The sequence below is a fragment of the Somniosus microcephalus genome, chromosome 6 (genome assembly GCF_052327205.1).
Source record: "Somniosus microcephalus isolate GS21.2 chromosome 6, FLI_Smic_1.0, whole genome shotgun sequence".
In the NCBI taxonomy this organism is placed as follows: Eukaryota; Metazoa; Chordata; class Chondrichthyes; order Squaliformes; family Somniosidae; genus Somniosus; species Somniosus microcephalus.
This window is the reverse complement of record NC_140992.1, coordinates 5,043,363-5,058,738: the sequence shown is the minus strand read 5'-3', so window position 1 is coordinate 5,058,738 and position 15,376 is coordinate 5,043,363. Positions and strand designations below refer to the sequence as shown.

Genomic DNA, 15,376 nt, shown 5'->3' with positions numbered 1-15,376 from the left:
CACCCTTTAAGTGTAACGCCAATGATCTTGGATTTTAAGACTTGATTTAGGACTCCAATCATTTTATTCAGCACTAAGCACGAATTTGTCGTGCAGTCTAAAGCATTTGCTCCTGGCACTAATTCTCCAACTCTTCTACTGACACTGCCCATTCCTCGGCTAAAACGAATTTCTAGCCCAGTGGCAACTATGGTACAATCTATCTAAAAATCATTTGCATATGAAGCGAGTCTAGCAGAAAGAAAAGAGAAAAGTGACATATTTATAATAGAGTAATTTTAAATTAATTGCCCGGTGGGAGACTGACGCAATCAGATTGGCCACACATTTTGCCCTGCACCCGAAAATTGAGCAGAATGTAGAACAGGCGGTCGATCTGATTGTGTGTCAGTTTCCCACCGGGTGGATTAGGTTAATATTGCCATATATTTATCTTGTGTATGTTAACCTTTACCCATGAGCACTTTTTTTGTATTCATCTCTGGCTTGAGCAGTATTATGTAGCATTTGGGGGCAAAAATGCACAGAAGGAGCCCAAAGCTTGATGACAAAATTGCAAAGATCTCCACTGCTACCGTGTATTTGCCGGGTGAGCTGAGGTAGGCAGGTATAAAGGCAATCCACACTGCAAAAAAGATCAACATGCTGAAGGTTATGAATTTAGCCTCGTTGAATTTGTCGGGCAATTGCCTTGCCAGAAAGGCCAATACAAAACACATACAAGACAAGAAACTAATGTAAGCTAAGACGGTGTAGAAAACCACCGCTGAGCCAACGTTGCATTCTAGGATGGTTTTAGCACTTTGGTAGGTGGTATTTTTAAATGGGAATGGGGGCGACCTGGCCAGCCACGTGGCACAGATCCCAATCTGGACACAGGTGCAGAGAAAGATCACAGCCCGCTGTTGGGTGGCTCCAAACCATTTCATCATGTTGCTGTTTGGAAGCGTCGCCCTGAATGCCATCAGCACCACCACGGTTTTGGCGAGTATACAAGAGATACAGAGCACGAAGATGACTCCAAAAGCCGTGTGCCTCAGCATACAGGACCAGGCAGTTGGCCGGCCAATGAATGTCATGGAACACAGGAAGCACAGGACCAGGGAGCTCAGGAGAAGAAAGCTCAGCTCGGAATTGTTGGCTTTTACGATGGGAGTATTCCTGTGACGAAAGAAAATGGCCAAAACTGCGACGGTCAGACAGGCTCCCAACAATGCAATTATCGTCAATGTAATGCCTGTCCCATCTTCAAAGGAAAGGTACTCGATTTCCCTTGGGATGCATGCGGTCCTTTCAGCATCTGACCAGTCATCTGAAGAGCATTTTGTGCACCCCACTGAATCTGTGGATGGAAAAACATGCTGGTCAGAGGTGGATTAACAATCTTTAGCACGACCTCTAAACGGCAGAACCCCACACTTCCTTTAATCTTCATTTATGCCATGAACAAAAGATGCTAGACTAATTTAAGAAACAGTTAGCTGCTGTAATGAGAGGAAGATAGGGTTGGCATTTTGGAAGGATGGGCTGGCCTTGTTAGTAAAGGATGAAATCAGAGTACTAGTGAGAAAGGATATCAATGATTTGGATGAGGGAACCAAATATAATATTTCCAAGTTTGTTGACGACATGAAACTAGGTGGGATTGTGAGTTGTGAGGAGGATGCAAAGAGGCTTCAAGGCGATTTAGACAAGTTGAGTGAGTGGGCAAATACATGGCAGATGCAGTATAACGTGGATAAATGCGAAGTTATCCACTTCAGTAGGAAAAACAGAAAGGTAGAGTATTATTTAAATAGTGATAGTTTTGGAAATGTTGATGTACAAAGGGACCTGGGTGTCCTTGTACACCAATCACTGAAAGCAAACATGCAGGTGCAGCAAGCAGTTAGGAAGGCAAATGGTATGTTGGCCTTCATTGCAAGAGGATTTGAGTACAGGAGCAAGGATGTCTTACTACAGTTGTACAGGGTCTTGGTGAGACCACACCTGGAGTACTGTGTGCAGTTTTGGTCTCCTTACCTAAGAAAGGATATACTTGCCATAGAGGGAGTGCAGCGAAGTTTCACCAAACTGATTACTGGGATGGCAGGACTGTCCTATGAGGAGAGATTGGGTCGACTAGGCTTGTATTCACTAGAGTTCAGAAGAATGAGAGGGGATCTCATTGAAATGTATAACATCCTGACGGGGCTAGACAGACTGGATGCCTGGAGGATGTTTCCCCTGGCTGGGGGGTCTAGAACGAGGGGTCACAGTCTTAGGATATGGGCTAGGACATTTAGGACTGAGATGAGGAGAAATTTCTTCACTCAGAGGGTGGTGAACCTGTGGAATTCTCTACCACAGAAGGCTGTGGAGGCCAAGTCACTGAATATATTTAAGAAGGAGATAGATAGATTTCTAGACACAAAATGCATCAAAGGGTATGGGGAGAGAGCGGGAATGTGGCCTAGAAATTCAGTTGGCGCCGCGCCAGGGCTTTAGCGCCGGAAAGTTAGCGCCGGCGCTAAGTCCCCCTGCGCGCGCCAAAAATTCAGTAGCGCCGCGCCCAAACGGCTGCCGGCGCTACTGAAGGGTGTTTGCGCCTGAAAATGGGCGCTACCTGCCGCATAGCGGCGCTATGCCGGCGCTGCGGCGCCCGATGCGGTGCGGCAGGCTCGGGAAGTGCAGGCCTCCTCCTTCAGTTAAGGAGGAGCTGCCTGCACCCACCCGCTGGCCGGTAAAATCTTTACAAAAATGAGCCCGGCACCTCGGGGAAGTGCCGGGCTCGCAGCCCAGAAGCATCTGTTCCGCGGGGGGGGGGGGGGGGGTGGAGGAGTCCGGGGAGGGAGGTGCGGGCAGGCGGCCGGCGGGAATGCGGCCGGCCGCTGCGCGACCTTAATGCGCCGGCGCAAACTCCTGTAAGACTCGGTTGCCAGAGTCTTAGGCCTAGAAATTGAGTGCCCTTAGCGCCGATTTTGCGGCGCTAGAGGGCCTAGCGCTGCAATTGGCGCCGGCGCCGAAATTGCCTGGGGCCCTTCCGCCGCGGTAGACCGGTAGCGCTGCGCCGGCACCGATGACGTCATCGGTGTGCGCAGCGTCCCGGTTGCCATGCCGACGGGCCCCAGCGCCGAAATTCAGTTGCTGCCGCCTCGCCCGTGGCAGCCGCAACTAAGACTCTGGCAACAGAGTCTTACAAGTCTTTGCGCCGGCGCATTAAAGGCCCCGCGGCGGCCGGCCGCTTTCCCGCCGGCCGCCTGGCCGCAGCTCCCTCCCCGGACTTCCCCCCCCCCCCCCCGGAACAGAAGCAAGCCCGGCACTTGTCCGAGGTGCCGGGCTCATTTTTAAAAAGATTTTCGCGGGCCGCGGCCGGGTGCAGGCAGCTCCTCCTTAAGGGAAGGAGGAGGCCTGCACTTCCCGAGCCTGCCGCACCGCATCGGGTGCCGCAGCGCCGGAATTGCGGCGCGAAACGGCAGTTAGCGCCGATTTACCGCCGCAAAGACCCTTCAGTAGCGCCGGCAGCCATTTGGGCGCGGCCCTGCTGAATTTTTGGCGCGCGCAGGGGGACTTAGCGCCGGCACTAACTTCCGGCGCTAAAGCCCTGGCTAAGCCAAAACTCAATTTCTAGGCCTTAGTTGCGGCTGCCACGGGCGAGCCGGCCGCAACTCAATTTCGGCGCTGGGGCCCGTCACCACGGCAACCGGGACGCTGCGCACACCGATGACGTCATCGGTGCCGGCGCAGCGCAACCGGTCTACCGCCGATGGTAGGGCCCCAGGGAATTTCTGAACCGGCTGTAAGTCCAGCGCAATGACCTCTAGCGCCGCAAAATGGGCGCAAAGCCCACTCAATTTCTAGGCCCATGGTATTGAGATAGAGGATCAGCCATGATCATATTGAATGGCGGAGCAGGCTCGAAGGGCCGAATGGTCTACTCCTGCTCCTGTTTTTCTATGTTTCTATGTGCTTTCTCAGTGTTTTGTGATCCTATAATCTGAAGCCTTTTCTATCCTAAGCCTGATCACACACATCACTCGATCCTAATTTGCCTCATCTCTCTTAGTCTTTGTAAATCTGCTGGTGTCTTGTACTCTGGGCCTTTAAGTACGAGTTCTGAAGATCCGGAATTCACTGCCTGAAAGGGCGGTGGAAGCCGATTCAATCGTAGCTTTCAACAGTGAATTAGAGAAATGCTTCCAAAGGAAAAAGTGCAGCTCCATGAGGAAAGAGCAGAGGCGTGGGACTAATTGCAAAGCTGTTTCAAGGAGCCGGCACGGGTAAGATGGGCCGAACGGCCTCCGTCTGTGCTGGAAGGTTCTATGATACTTTATACGGGTCTCTCAAAAGTTTTGAAGAAAGTTTAAATATGTAGTGGGCTTTTCTCTGACGGATCAGTCGGTAAAGGTGCTTCCGAGTGTGGCACTGAGCTCTACAGGCCACGATAGCTCCAAGTTCAAGGTGGATTGTATTGAGTTAAAATTTGCCTCAATGTCCTCCAGTTAAGGAAGGGAACATCAGCCAAGGCTCCCACTCCTGATCGCAAATCAAACACTGTAGCTGGAAAGCGCACGTGCATGGACATCGGGTGTGGACAGGACCAAGATTGGTTATGCTGCTCTCCACTGTCAAAGACCCTTCGATCAATGATTTTCAAGGCTCACACTTCAAGAATGAGTAATTGGGCAGGGTGAAGGAAGGTTTCAAGAGTTTCGAAGCAGTCAATTTAAACCAATTATTGGCTGTGAGAAGGCAGTTGTCCCTAGGTAGAAAATGGGAGTTGACTAACTTGAACCTGCAAGCCTCATATCTGTACAGCTAATAGTCCGGCCCCGGTACATGCCCCCTCTAGTGTTCGCGTTTATATTATTACAACAACCTTGAAATAAAGCCCTTTCCATTTAGCTTGCATGAGTAAGCATTACCTGTTTCATTACTAATCTCCCCATCGGCACACGGCACACAGTCAAAGCAGCAAAGCGGTTCGCCGTTCCGAGACGCTTTCCTCATCCCAGGGGGGCAGCTGTCACTGCACGCTGACCGGGGGGGCTGTGCACAAGAACACAAGACAGAATAGCCCATTGATGCAACCAGCCCTCACTGTTTAACATGAAAAGACCAAAAATTGGGTAGATAAAGACTAAATGATGATAAATTTAGCCTTGATTCTTTCGAACTGATATTTAAGGGGGTTCCCTCTTCGCAATCACACTCCCCCAATGTTCTATCATTCTCTCCTGATTGATGGGACACGGTTCCAGAACCAGGGCTGCCCTCTCATACCTCACCCAACTCGCCATTCTTCATGTGTAAACCATTGACCATTGAACAGTTACTTGGCAGATGGCGTCACAGCTGACCACAACCCTCGCCGCGGCCAAAATCCAATCATATGTGCTTTCTATCGGCAAATAGTTTACTAGAAACACATGGTCTGAAAATGGTGGTGTGTCCAGCAGTAATCAAACTAACCAATGCAGCACATGGCGATTTATAAACCATCCAGCACATTGTGATTAAATATTGAGCACATTGTGGCTAACTGCTGGCCGTATTGTAACCAATTAACCATTGAGCGCGTAGACTTATTAACTATTTAAACACATGGTGGGCAATTAACCATTGAACACTTCGTGATCAGTTAACTATTGAGTGTATTGTGATTCTTTTCGATTTTAAACAAAAGGTATCTGCAGTCCTCATCATACCTGGGTTTTGCCCCCAGTCCAAACAATGGAATGCTCCTCCAGAGAAAGTTCCTGCCCTGGGGGTGCGAAAGAATCAAAACGACCGACCTGGACATACTCAACCTTTCCACTGGCACCTCTCTGACAATTAATCATGTCATACGATGCAATTGCATCTCCATTTTCATCAAATCCTACTTCTCCTCCAAACTGGTCGGTGAATCGGACTTCCTTCAGATAATACAAGAGCTGAATAAGCGGAGCGGGATAAAGTGTCAGTAATGCAGAAAAAAAACCATTTCAATGCATGGAACTCCATACTTTATATTTCCATTCTTCATTCATCATCACTCGCTTTTTTCTTTCTTCCCCACCTGACCAATCCATTTTAAAAATTCATTCTGGGGATGTGGGCGTCAGTGGCATGGCTGGCATTTATTGCCCATCTCTAGTGATCCTCAGACGGTGGCGGTGAGCCTTCTTCATGAGCCATTGGGTACCAAGTTGATACAATTGAGTTACTTTTTAGGCTACGTCAGAACGCAGTTAATAAGCAACCAGGTTGGTGTGAGACTGGAGTCATATATAATAGGCCTGGACATGCACAGATGGCAAGTTTCCTTCCCTAAACAACATTCATTAACCCATTGGGTTTTTGCAACAACGCAACAGCTTCAGGGTCACTTTTACTGACACCAGCTTTTTTATTTCCAGATTTTTTGAACTGGATTCAAATTCTCAAACTGCCCTGGTGGGATTTGGTCTCATTTTCTCTGAATTATTCATCCTGGCCTCTTGCTTAATAGTTCAGTAACATAACCATTACACTATCATACACATGAAAGCCATGTGAAGTAGATTAAAACTTCCTGAAGTTATAATGCTGTTGGCACCTCAAGAGCAGTCACACCTTCCTTCCCTCAGTAGTCCCTGCCTCCTACAATCCAATGGCTTTTAAAACCCAAGTTGCTGTCCACTATCCACTCCCTCTTGATAAGATGATTATGGATGAGGGAGGCCATTTAGCCCATCTTAATTCAGTCATAGGAGAGGTTCCAATGCCCCTAACCCCTATTGCAATATTCAATTTATTTCTTAAATGTTTCCAGGGTCTTTGCCTCACTATCATCTATCTACAAACATATTCCGCACATTGGGCACTCTATGTGTGAATAAGAAGTTTGTGATATCTATCCTAAAATGACCTATAACTAGTTTGAACCTGTGTTCCTGATTTTTAAATCTACAGTTTAATTCAAGTTAATATTCTGGGTTAACTTTTTCCATACTCTTAATATTATGCATCTCTATAAGATCGGTTCTCAGGTGCCTCATTTCCAGGATGAAAAGCACAAGTCTCTCAAATCTTTTATCATAGCTCAGGCCTTGACAGTGAGGATCATCCTCTGGCTCTTCTCTGCACTGTTTCCAGTGCTTGAATACATAAGAAATAGAAGCAGGAGTATACCATTTGTAGTTTGCTTCTTAACTGCACTCTCATGTAGCCTAGAAAGCCATTCAATTGTATCAACCTGCTACCCAATGGTTCAGGAAGAAGGCCACCACCACCGTCTCAGGATCAATAGAGATGGCCAATAAATGCCGGCCATGCCAGTGAGGCAGACATATTGAGAATGAATTTTAAAGATGCCTTGGTCAGGCGGGGAAGAAAGACATAAGAGTGATGATGAATGTCTTCCTTTGTTTATGGTGACAAGGACTGGACCCAGTACACAAGGTGCAGTCTCACCAGAGCCCTGTACAGTTTGGTCATTACCTCTTCTGACTTGTATTCTACTGTTTTGGCGCCGTGTAGTCCATCGCCCTCTTGGCTTTTTTTAATTCCTGCTCTGTATTTAGGAACAAGAGGAGGCCATTCAGCCCTTCAAGCCCGTTCCACCAATCAATTAAATCATGGCTGATCAGTACTTCAACTCCATTTACTCGCCGTTAATCCATTTAGCTTGATACCCTTATCCAATAAAAAAAAATCTATTGATTTCAGTCTTGAAAATGGCAATTGAACCCCAGCACTCACAGAGGGAATTTAAGAATTCCATTACCCTCTGTGTGGAAAAAATGCTTCCTGATTTCACTCCTGAATGGCCCAGCTCTAATTATTAAGATTGTGCCCCTTGTTCTGGATTCCATCCCCCCCCCCCTCCCCTTCTAACCTATTCTTTCCAAGTTGTTGCTGTCCTTCAGCTCATTTTGTCAATAAAGAAAATTAGTTTGAGGAGGTCAACCACTGGGAGGTTTAATGGGAGGACCCACCTGACCATCCAATCATGTGATCTTTAAAATATTATCGACTTAACCTTTGTTCTAAAATGTCAGACCTGCCAAAATCTCAACTCGTGTATCTGTGAATCACACCGTCCATTTCTGCAAGCAACGAGTAGACCTAATTTGGTCACATCGCCTGGAAATTCGGTGGGTAGACCCGCTGATCCCCCAATGAAGCGGCTGGTTTTAGCCATTTGCTCAGTTTCGCTACAGGTTCCGCCAATCTCTCACCAAAGTGTTGACCAGCGAAGACCGCCAGAACTTCGGGGTCCGTTCTTTGAACATCAGGAACAGGAAAAGTCCTGTTCACCGAACGTGCTTGTTTTTTGAACGATTTCAGCCAATTACTTCAGTTATGTGGAGAGACTGGAGAAGCTGGGATTGTTCTCCTTAAAGCAGAGAATGTTAAGGGGAGATTTGATAGAAGCGTCCACAATTATGAAGGGTTGATAGAGTAAATAAGGAGAAACTGTTTCCACTGACAGGGTAACCAGAGGACACAGATTTAAGGCAATTGGCAAAAGAACCAGAGGGGAGATGAGAAGAATGTTCTTTACAGCGAGTTGTTGTGATCTGGAACGCGCTGCCTGGAAGGGCTGTGGAAGCAGATTCAATAGTAATTTTCAAAAGAGAATTGGATAAATACTTGAAGGGGAAACTTTTGCGGGGATATGGGGAAAGAGCGGGGGGGGGGGGGGAGTGGGACTAATTGGATAAATCTTTCAAAGAGCCGGCACAGGCACGATGGGCCGAATGACCTCCTACTGTACTCTGAGTCTATGATTTTGAGAATCCCAATAAAAAGCTTTCTCGAGATAATTTACATAAGATGCTCACCTGCCATGGTTCAAAGTTGTGTAAACGTGCACAACTGTTGTTTTCAAAGGGTCCTTTACCACTCTCACATAGACTCAAACGACGCAGTGCGTGGGCAACCGCATATATACCTTTGTACACGTTGTATGAGACTCTCAGTTGTGAAGTATCAGAATATATGGTGTCTATTTCTTCCAGACTCTCTGATCCCGTGCATAAATGGGCTCCGAAAGTTGCCCCTTCTGTGATATTTTCCGGCAGTTTAAACTTACAGTCAAACAGCTCCTCCCAGAACACGTTGGCATAGTTGTTGCTCTCGTGTGGGGAGGGTTTCACTTGGAGAAGGAATTCCCGGAGCCCAGGGATTTCCGCTCTGCGAAATGAAAAGCCAATCGCTCCTTCCAGATATGGCAGGAACTGGTCGGTAAAAAGCACAGCTCCCGTGACCCAGGCTTCACTGGCCAGCCACTGAATGCCGGTGACATTCTGTCGAGCAATCTCTTCAATCAACTGAAGCATTTCCCTCTCGGGGGTGAAGACCACAATGACCTTGGCCGATGATCTTTTTATAACGTTCACCATTTCAGCTATCTCCTCCGCGTTGTAAATCTTGGGCAGAATGTATGAGAAAGCGATACAAGCGCCGAAGTCAGTGACCTGTTGGATGAATTGTTGAATCCCAAATCTACCATAATCATCGTCATTAGCAAAAGCTCCAATCCAAGTCCAGCCAAAGTGTTTCACAAGTTGCGCCAAGGCCTTGGTCTGAAAGTAGTCGCTGGGCGCTGTTCGGAAAAATGTCGGATATTTACTCTTGTCGCTCAAACAGGTACAAGTAGAAAAGTAACTGATCTGGAAGAAACCAAATCATTTGGTTTTTTATTGAGAAGAGCCAGGCCCATAATCCAGGACCCACAGTCCAAGACCCACAGCCCAGGACCCATAGCCCAAGACCGGGCCCACAGTCCAGGACCCACAGCCCAGGACCCAGAGCCCAGGACCCATAGCCCAAGGCCCACAGCCCAGGACCCATAGCCCAAGACCGGACCCACGGACCCACAGCCCAGGGCCCATAGCCCAAGACCCACAGCCCAGGACCCATAGCCCAGGACCCATAGCCCAAGACCGGACCCACAGACCTGGACCCACAGTACAGGACCCACAGCCCAGGACCCATAGCCCAAGACCCACAGCCCAGGACCCATAGCCCAAGACTGGACCCACAGTCCAGGACCCATAGCTCAAGACTGGACCCACAGTCCTGGACCCACAGTCCAGGACCCATAGCCCAAGACCGGACCCACAGTCCTGGACCCACAGTCCAGGACCCATAGCCCAAGACCGGACCCACAGTCCAGGACCCGTAGCCCAAGACCCACAGCCCAGGACCCATAGCCCAAGACTGGACCCACAGCCCAGGACCCATAGCCCAAGACCCACAGCCCAAGACCCATAGCCCAAGACTGGACCCACAGCCCAGGACCCATAGCCCAAGACTGGACCCACAGCCCAGGACCCATAGCCCAAGACCCATAGCCCAAGACCCACAGCCCAAGACCCATAGCCCAAGACCCACAGCCCAGGACCGGGGCCAATCGTGCAGAGCCCAGTCAGGCCCATAGAGCGGAACTGAGGCTCATGGTGCAGGGCGGATCAATAGTCAACAAAAAAACATTGGCGAGCGATGTAAAACGGGCTGCCAATTCGCTATCACCCATTTTACACTATGGCACAAAGTCAAAATCTACCCCAATCTGTTTCACTCTATTCTGTCCCATCCTTTCATATATTTATAATATACACCTCTATCAAATAAATCTTTTTTCCAATGAAAACAACTCCATTCCTGTATCATTAATCAACCCTAACCTACTACTTTCCACAAACAGTTCACCTCGCTTCCTCAACCCCAGCAGTATGGGAACTACCCTTCCTCCTTGAACATTTCATTATCTCAGATTATAGCCACTAATCTGATTCCCATTCAGACATTTGCCATGTTCCCTTTTGATAGAGTTATCCATGTGAAGTTGATAATCTGGTGAGGCAGGACCAGGCTCGACTGTGATGCCTACCATAGTCAAATAGTCTAACACACACAAAGCTCTCAGTTAAATAACGATCACTTGTGTGACACATTGGAAGGTCACCAGTGCCTTTGGAAACATGCGCAATTCTGGCCTCTTGTACATCGACCATTTCCTTCGCCTTATCTTTAGCGGCCTAAACCCTATGCTCGGGAACTCCCTCCCTAAACTTCTCCGCCTCTCTTTCTTCCTTTAAGACGCTCTTTAAAACCTTAAGACGAAGCTTTTGGTCACCTGTCTTAATTCGGTGTCAAATTGTGTCTCCTGACGCTCCTGTGAAGCGCCGTGGAAAGTTTTACGACGTTAAAAGCTCCACATAAATATAAATCGCTGTTGTTGCCCCAACAAGGAGTCAAAACTTATTGTAGAACAGGAGAGAAAACTGGCACAAAAATAAAGGAGAAGCAGCTGAAAAGTGGTGAAAGCTTACGATGGGAATCTGGAACGGTCCTGTTGTGCTTGCAATGATACTGGACTGAAGAGATCCGGCTTCACCGATTATTGCTGGCACAGAGACCGCCCCTTGGCATGTGCTGCTGGACATTTCCTCTTCACCACCACTGAGAAATGTCATAGCTGTCCTCAGAGCGTAGGTATCGCAAGTGTCGTATACCTTATAGCCCAGAGTAATATTGGGCAAAATCTTCGGCTCCTTGTTTATTTCTTCAATGGTAAAGATCATCGTTTGTAACCAGCGAAAGGCTCTGAAATCAAATCTGTCCGGCACACATTAATCCCAGCATCACAGGCACAGATATTTCTTCATTGATTTTTAACCACTTGTTGTTTGACTAATGCTTTGAAAGCAGAAATTGTCAAGATTTTTAAGTGAGTACACAACACTAGACCCTATATCTGGCGAGACAGGACCAGGCTTCACTGTGATGCCTGCCATAGTCAAATAGTCTAGCACGCACTACCAAAGCGCTCCGTTAAATAAAGATCACTTGGGTGACATATTGGAAGGTCACCAGTGCTTTTGGAATCATGCCCAACACTAAAATGTCCCTGTGTGCTTTTCAAGCCTGAAGCTCATTCTCTATTTTTTATATTTGAGAATGCCTTAAATACAACAGAATGATGTGAGTGAATTGATACTCGCTGTGGGCAACCTCGTTCGATGGGGCAACCGGGCGATTAATCACTAATCGGGAAATCGAGCGTGCAGCAAATCAGCCCTCTGACCTCACACCCGATCTGCAGAGAGAGGATGAGCGTCAGAAGCAGTAACTCCTCAAATGTTCCCCAATCTGTTTCTGTTTGAGCCAACTGCAGGACGAGTGTCAGTGACATCTCACTGGGAGTTACATACTTGAAGCAAAGCCTTGTTTGGAACCTTGAACCTAGCCAGTAAAATGACCTGTCCCGCTCTGTGAATTTGCCTGCAGATCATTCTCGGGATGTGGGCGTCACCTACAAGGCTGGCAATTACTGCCCACCCCTAGTGGCCCTGAGTGTGATACAAGGGAATGGCTTGCTAGGCCACTTCAGTGGTGCTGAGTTGGATAGATTAGATAGATATTTTAAAACTCCAGGGCAGCAGGACAAGTTTGAAGGGGAGGCTGAGGACAGAAAGAATAAGTATTTCTCTGCACAGAGGGTTTTCACAAAATCATAGAAATTTACAGCCCAGATGGAGGCCATTCGGCCCATTGTGTCTGTGCCGGCTGAAAAAGAGCTCTCCAGCCTAATCTCACTTTCCAGCTCTTGGTCCCTAACCTGTAGGTTACAGCACTTCAAGTGAATATCCAAGTACGTATTAAATGTGATGAGGGTTTCTGCCTCTACCACTCTTTCAGGCAGTGAGTTCCAGACCCCCAACACCCTCTGGGTGAAAAAAGTTCTCCTCAACTCCCCTCTAATCCTTCTACCAATTACTTTAAATCTCTGCCCCCTGGTTATCGACCTCTCTGCTAAGGGAAATAGGTCCTTCCTATCCACTCTATCTAGGTCCCTCATAATTTTATACACCACAATTAAATCTCCCCGCAGCCCCCTCTGTGCCAAATAAAACAACCCCAGCCTGTCCAATCTTTCCTCATAGCTAAACTTCTCCAGTCCTGGCAACATCCTCATAAATCTCCTCTGTACCTTCTCTAGTGCAATAACATCTTTCTAGTTAAGTGGTGACCAGAACTGCACGCAGTACTCTAGCTGTGGCCTAACTAGTGTTTTATACAGTTCAAGCATAACCTCCCTGCTCTTATATTCTATGCCTCAGCTAATAAAGGAAAGTATCCCGTGTGCCTTCTTAACCACCTTATCTACCTGTCCTGCTACCTTCAGGGATCTGTGGACATGCACTTCAAGGTTTCTTTGTTCCTCTACACTTCTCAGTATCCTACCATTTATTGTGTATTCTCTTGCCTTGTTAGCCCTCCCCAAATGCATTACCTCACATGTCTCCAGATTGAATTCCATTTGCCACTTTTCTGCCCACCTGACCAGTCCATTGATATCTTCCTGCAGTCTACAGCTTTCTTCCTCACTAACAACCACACAGCCAATTTATGTATCATCTGCAAATCCATCACTGAAGCAGACGGGATTACATTGGTCAAAGGGCCTTCTTCGTGCCAAACGAGATCTGGCAGAACAAAGCAGACATGAGTTCCAGCCAATGGCACAATGAAGATTCAAAGTTGAAAATAACCTTCAGCTCCTTCAAACAATCCATTGTAGGAAGCAGCTGCCTACTGCCATTCACAACTTGCATTTTCTGCTTTTTAATTCTTGAGCATTATAATGTTGTAACTTCAAAATTAAGTGCTTTGCCTAACTTAGATCACCTGATATATGCGCTTCCCATGCATTCTCATACTGCTCATTAGAAAGCACAAAGTGTAAGGGACCACAGTAAATCTCATTTGGGAGTTTCCATAGAATCAGAGAATGATACAGTACAGAAGGAAGCCATTTGGTCCACGGTGCTTGTGCCGGCTCTTTGAAAGACCTATCCAAAAATCTCACTCGCCTGCTCTTTCCCCATAGCCCTGTAAATTTTTCCCCTTCAAGTATTTATCCAATTCCCTTTTCAAAGTTATTATTGAATCTGCTTCCACCGCCCTTTCAGGCAGTGCATTCCAGATCACAACAACTCGCTGAGTAAAAAATCCTCATTTCGCCTCTTATTTTTGCCAATTATCTTAAATCCGTGTCCTCTGATTACTGACCCTTCTACCAGTGGAAACAGTTTCTCCTTGTTTACTCTATCAAAACCCTTCATGATTTTGAGCACCTCTATCAAATCTCACCTTAACCTTCTCCGTTCTAAGGAGAACAATCCCAGCTTCTCCAGTCTCTCCATGTAACTGAAGTCCCTCATCCCTGGGACCATTCTAGTAAATCTCATCTGCACCCTCTCTAAGGCCTTCACATCCTTTCTAAAGTGCGGTGCCCAGAATTGAACACAATACTCCAGCTGAGACCTAACCAGTGACTTATAAAGCTTTAGCACAATTTCCTTGTTTTTTGGTGCTCTATTTGTAAAGCCAAGGATGCCATATGCCTTTTTAACAGCCTTCTCAACTTGTCCTGCCTCTTCAAAGATTGGTGCACATACACCTCCTAGTCTCTCTGTTCCTGCACCCCCTTTAAAATTGCACCATTTTGTATATATTGTGTCTCCTCAGTCTTCCTATGAAAATGAATCACTTTACACTTCTCTGTGTTAAATTTTATCTGCCATGTGTCTGCCCATTTCACCAATTTTTCTTTGATTAACTTGAATATTTTTGTTTATCAAAGAGTTAGATCTCCCATTCTGGGCAGGTTATGGATCATGGCATTGAATATATTTGAACTTTACCCCCCACCACCATGAGGTTTTAAGATTCACCCCATTTTTGCTGATTTACTTAGTCTTCCTCTCCTACTCTTCCCCACCCTGATGTTGTCCTTCATTGTGTGTCTTGTCCCTCGATCAATAATAACAATTAGTGATGTTTCACAGGCGAGTCACTGGGACCCCAGCAAGGAAACCACAAAATGCCTGTTCAATATATACACCATATATACAACATACATTGACTCACCCTGTGCAGCGTAACTGGTCAGGTTTTCTCATGTAGTGAAGCTTTGGCACATTAACATATAAACTAATGGGGAACATTCCTCCGATTGTTATGTCGCTGTCCTGTGCCATCCCAGGCGAAACAAAGTGTTCCCTTAGTTTGCATACTCCAGTTGCTTTGGATTGGGGCAAGAGTATAGAGTGCAGAATGACTAAAGAGAATTTCCAATGCATTGCATGACCCATAAAGGCAAGCAACACTGTTAAAATGGTTAGAGTTCGTTATATATCTAGCATTTATACAGGCTAATAGATGCATGAGACTGCGGGGATTTCGAAGTACAGTTTGGTCCAATCCCAAATGATCTAAGTCCAGCTCGTGAGACAGAAATACATAAAGATATTTTTCCCTCTTCCCAGTATGATTTCTTGCATATCATACTGGGGAGTTTGTGAGATGATTACCATAAAGTATTAGTTCCACCTGAGTAAGTCCAGGTAAATATTTT

At 46.8% G+C, this 15,376-nt stretch overlaps 1 protein-coding gene across 1 annotated transcript; it reads right to left on the bottom strand.

Annotated features, from left to right (window-relative positions):
• Nucleotides 1-443: 443 nt before the first annotated feature.
• LOC147115383 (extracellular calcium-sensing receptor-like) lies at nt 444-14,999 on the bottom strand. Its single transcript, XM_085989562.1, has 6 exons — nt 14,890-14,999; nt 11,286-11,571; nt 8,790-9,620; nt 5,688-5,915; nt 4,905-5,028; nt 444-1,342 (listed from the first exon to the last, which is right to left on the bottom strand). The coding sequence occupies exons 1-6, from the start codon at nt 14,997-14,999 to the stop codon at nt 444-446; spliced, it is 2,478 nt and encodes an 825-aa protein (XP_085845688.1).
• Nucleotides 15,000-15,376: the final 377 nt, after the last annotated feature.

Bases quoted from the DNA above. Each gene is read 5' to 3' on its own strand.
- LOC147115383 (XM_085989562.1), bottom strand. From the start codon at position 14,999: ATGGCACAGGACAGCGACATAACAATCGGAGGAATGTTCCCCATTAGT. The intron at 11,572-14,889 runs GTGAGTCAATGT...TGTGCCGGACAG, and splicing joins GACCAGTTACGCTGCACAGG to ATTTGATTTCAGAGCCTTTC. The intron at 9,621-11,285 runs GTAAGCTTTCAC...GGTTTCTTCCAG, and splicing joins GACCGTTCCAGATTCCCATC to ATCAGTTACTTTTCTACTTG.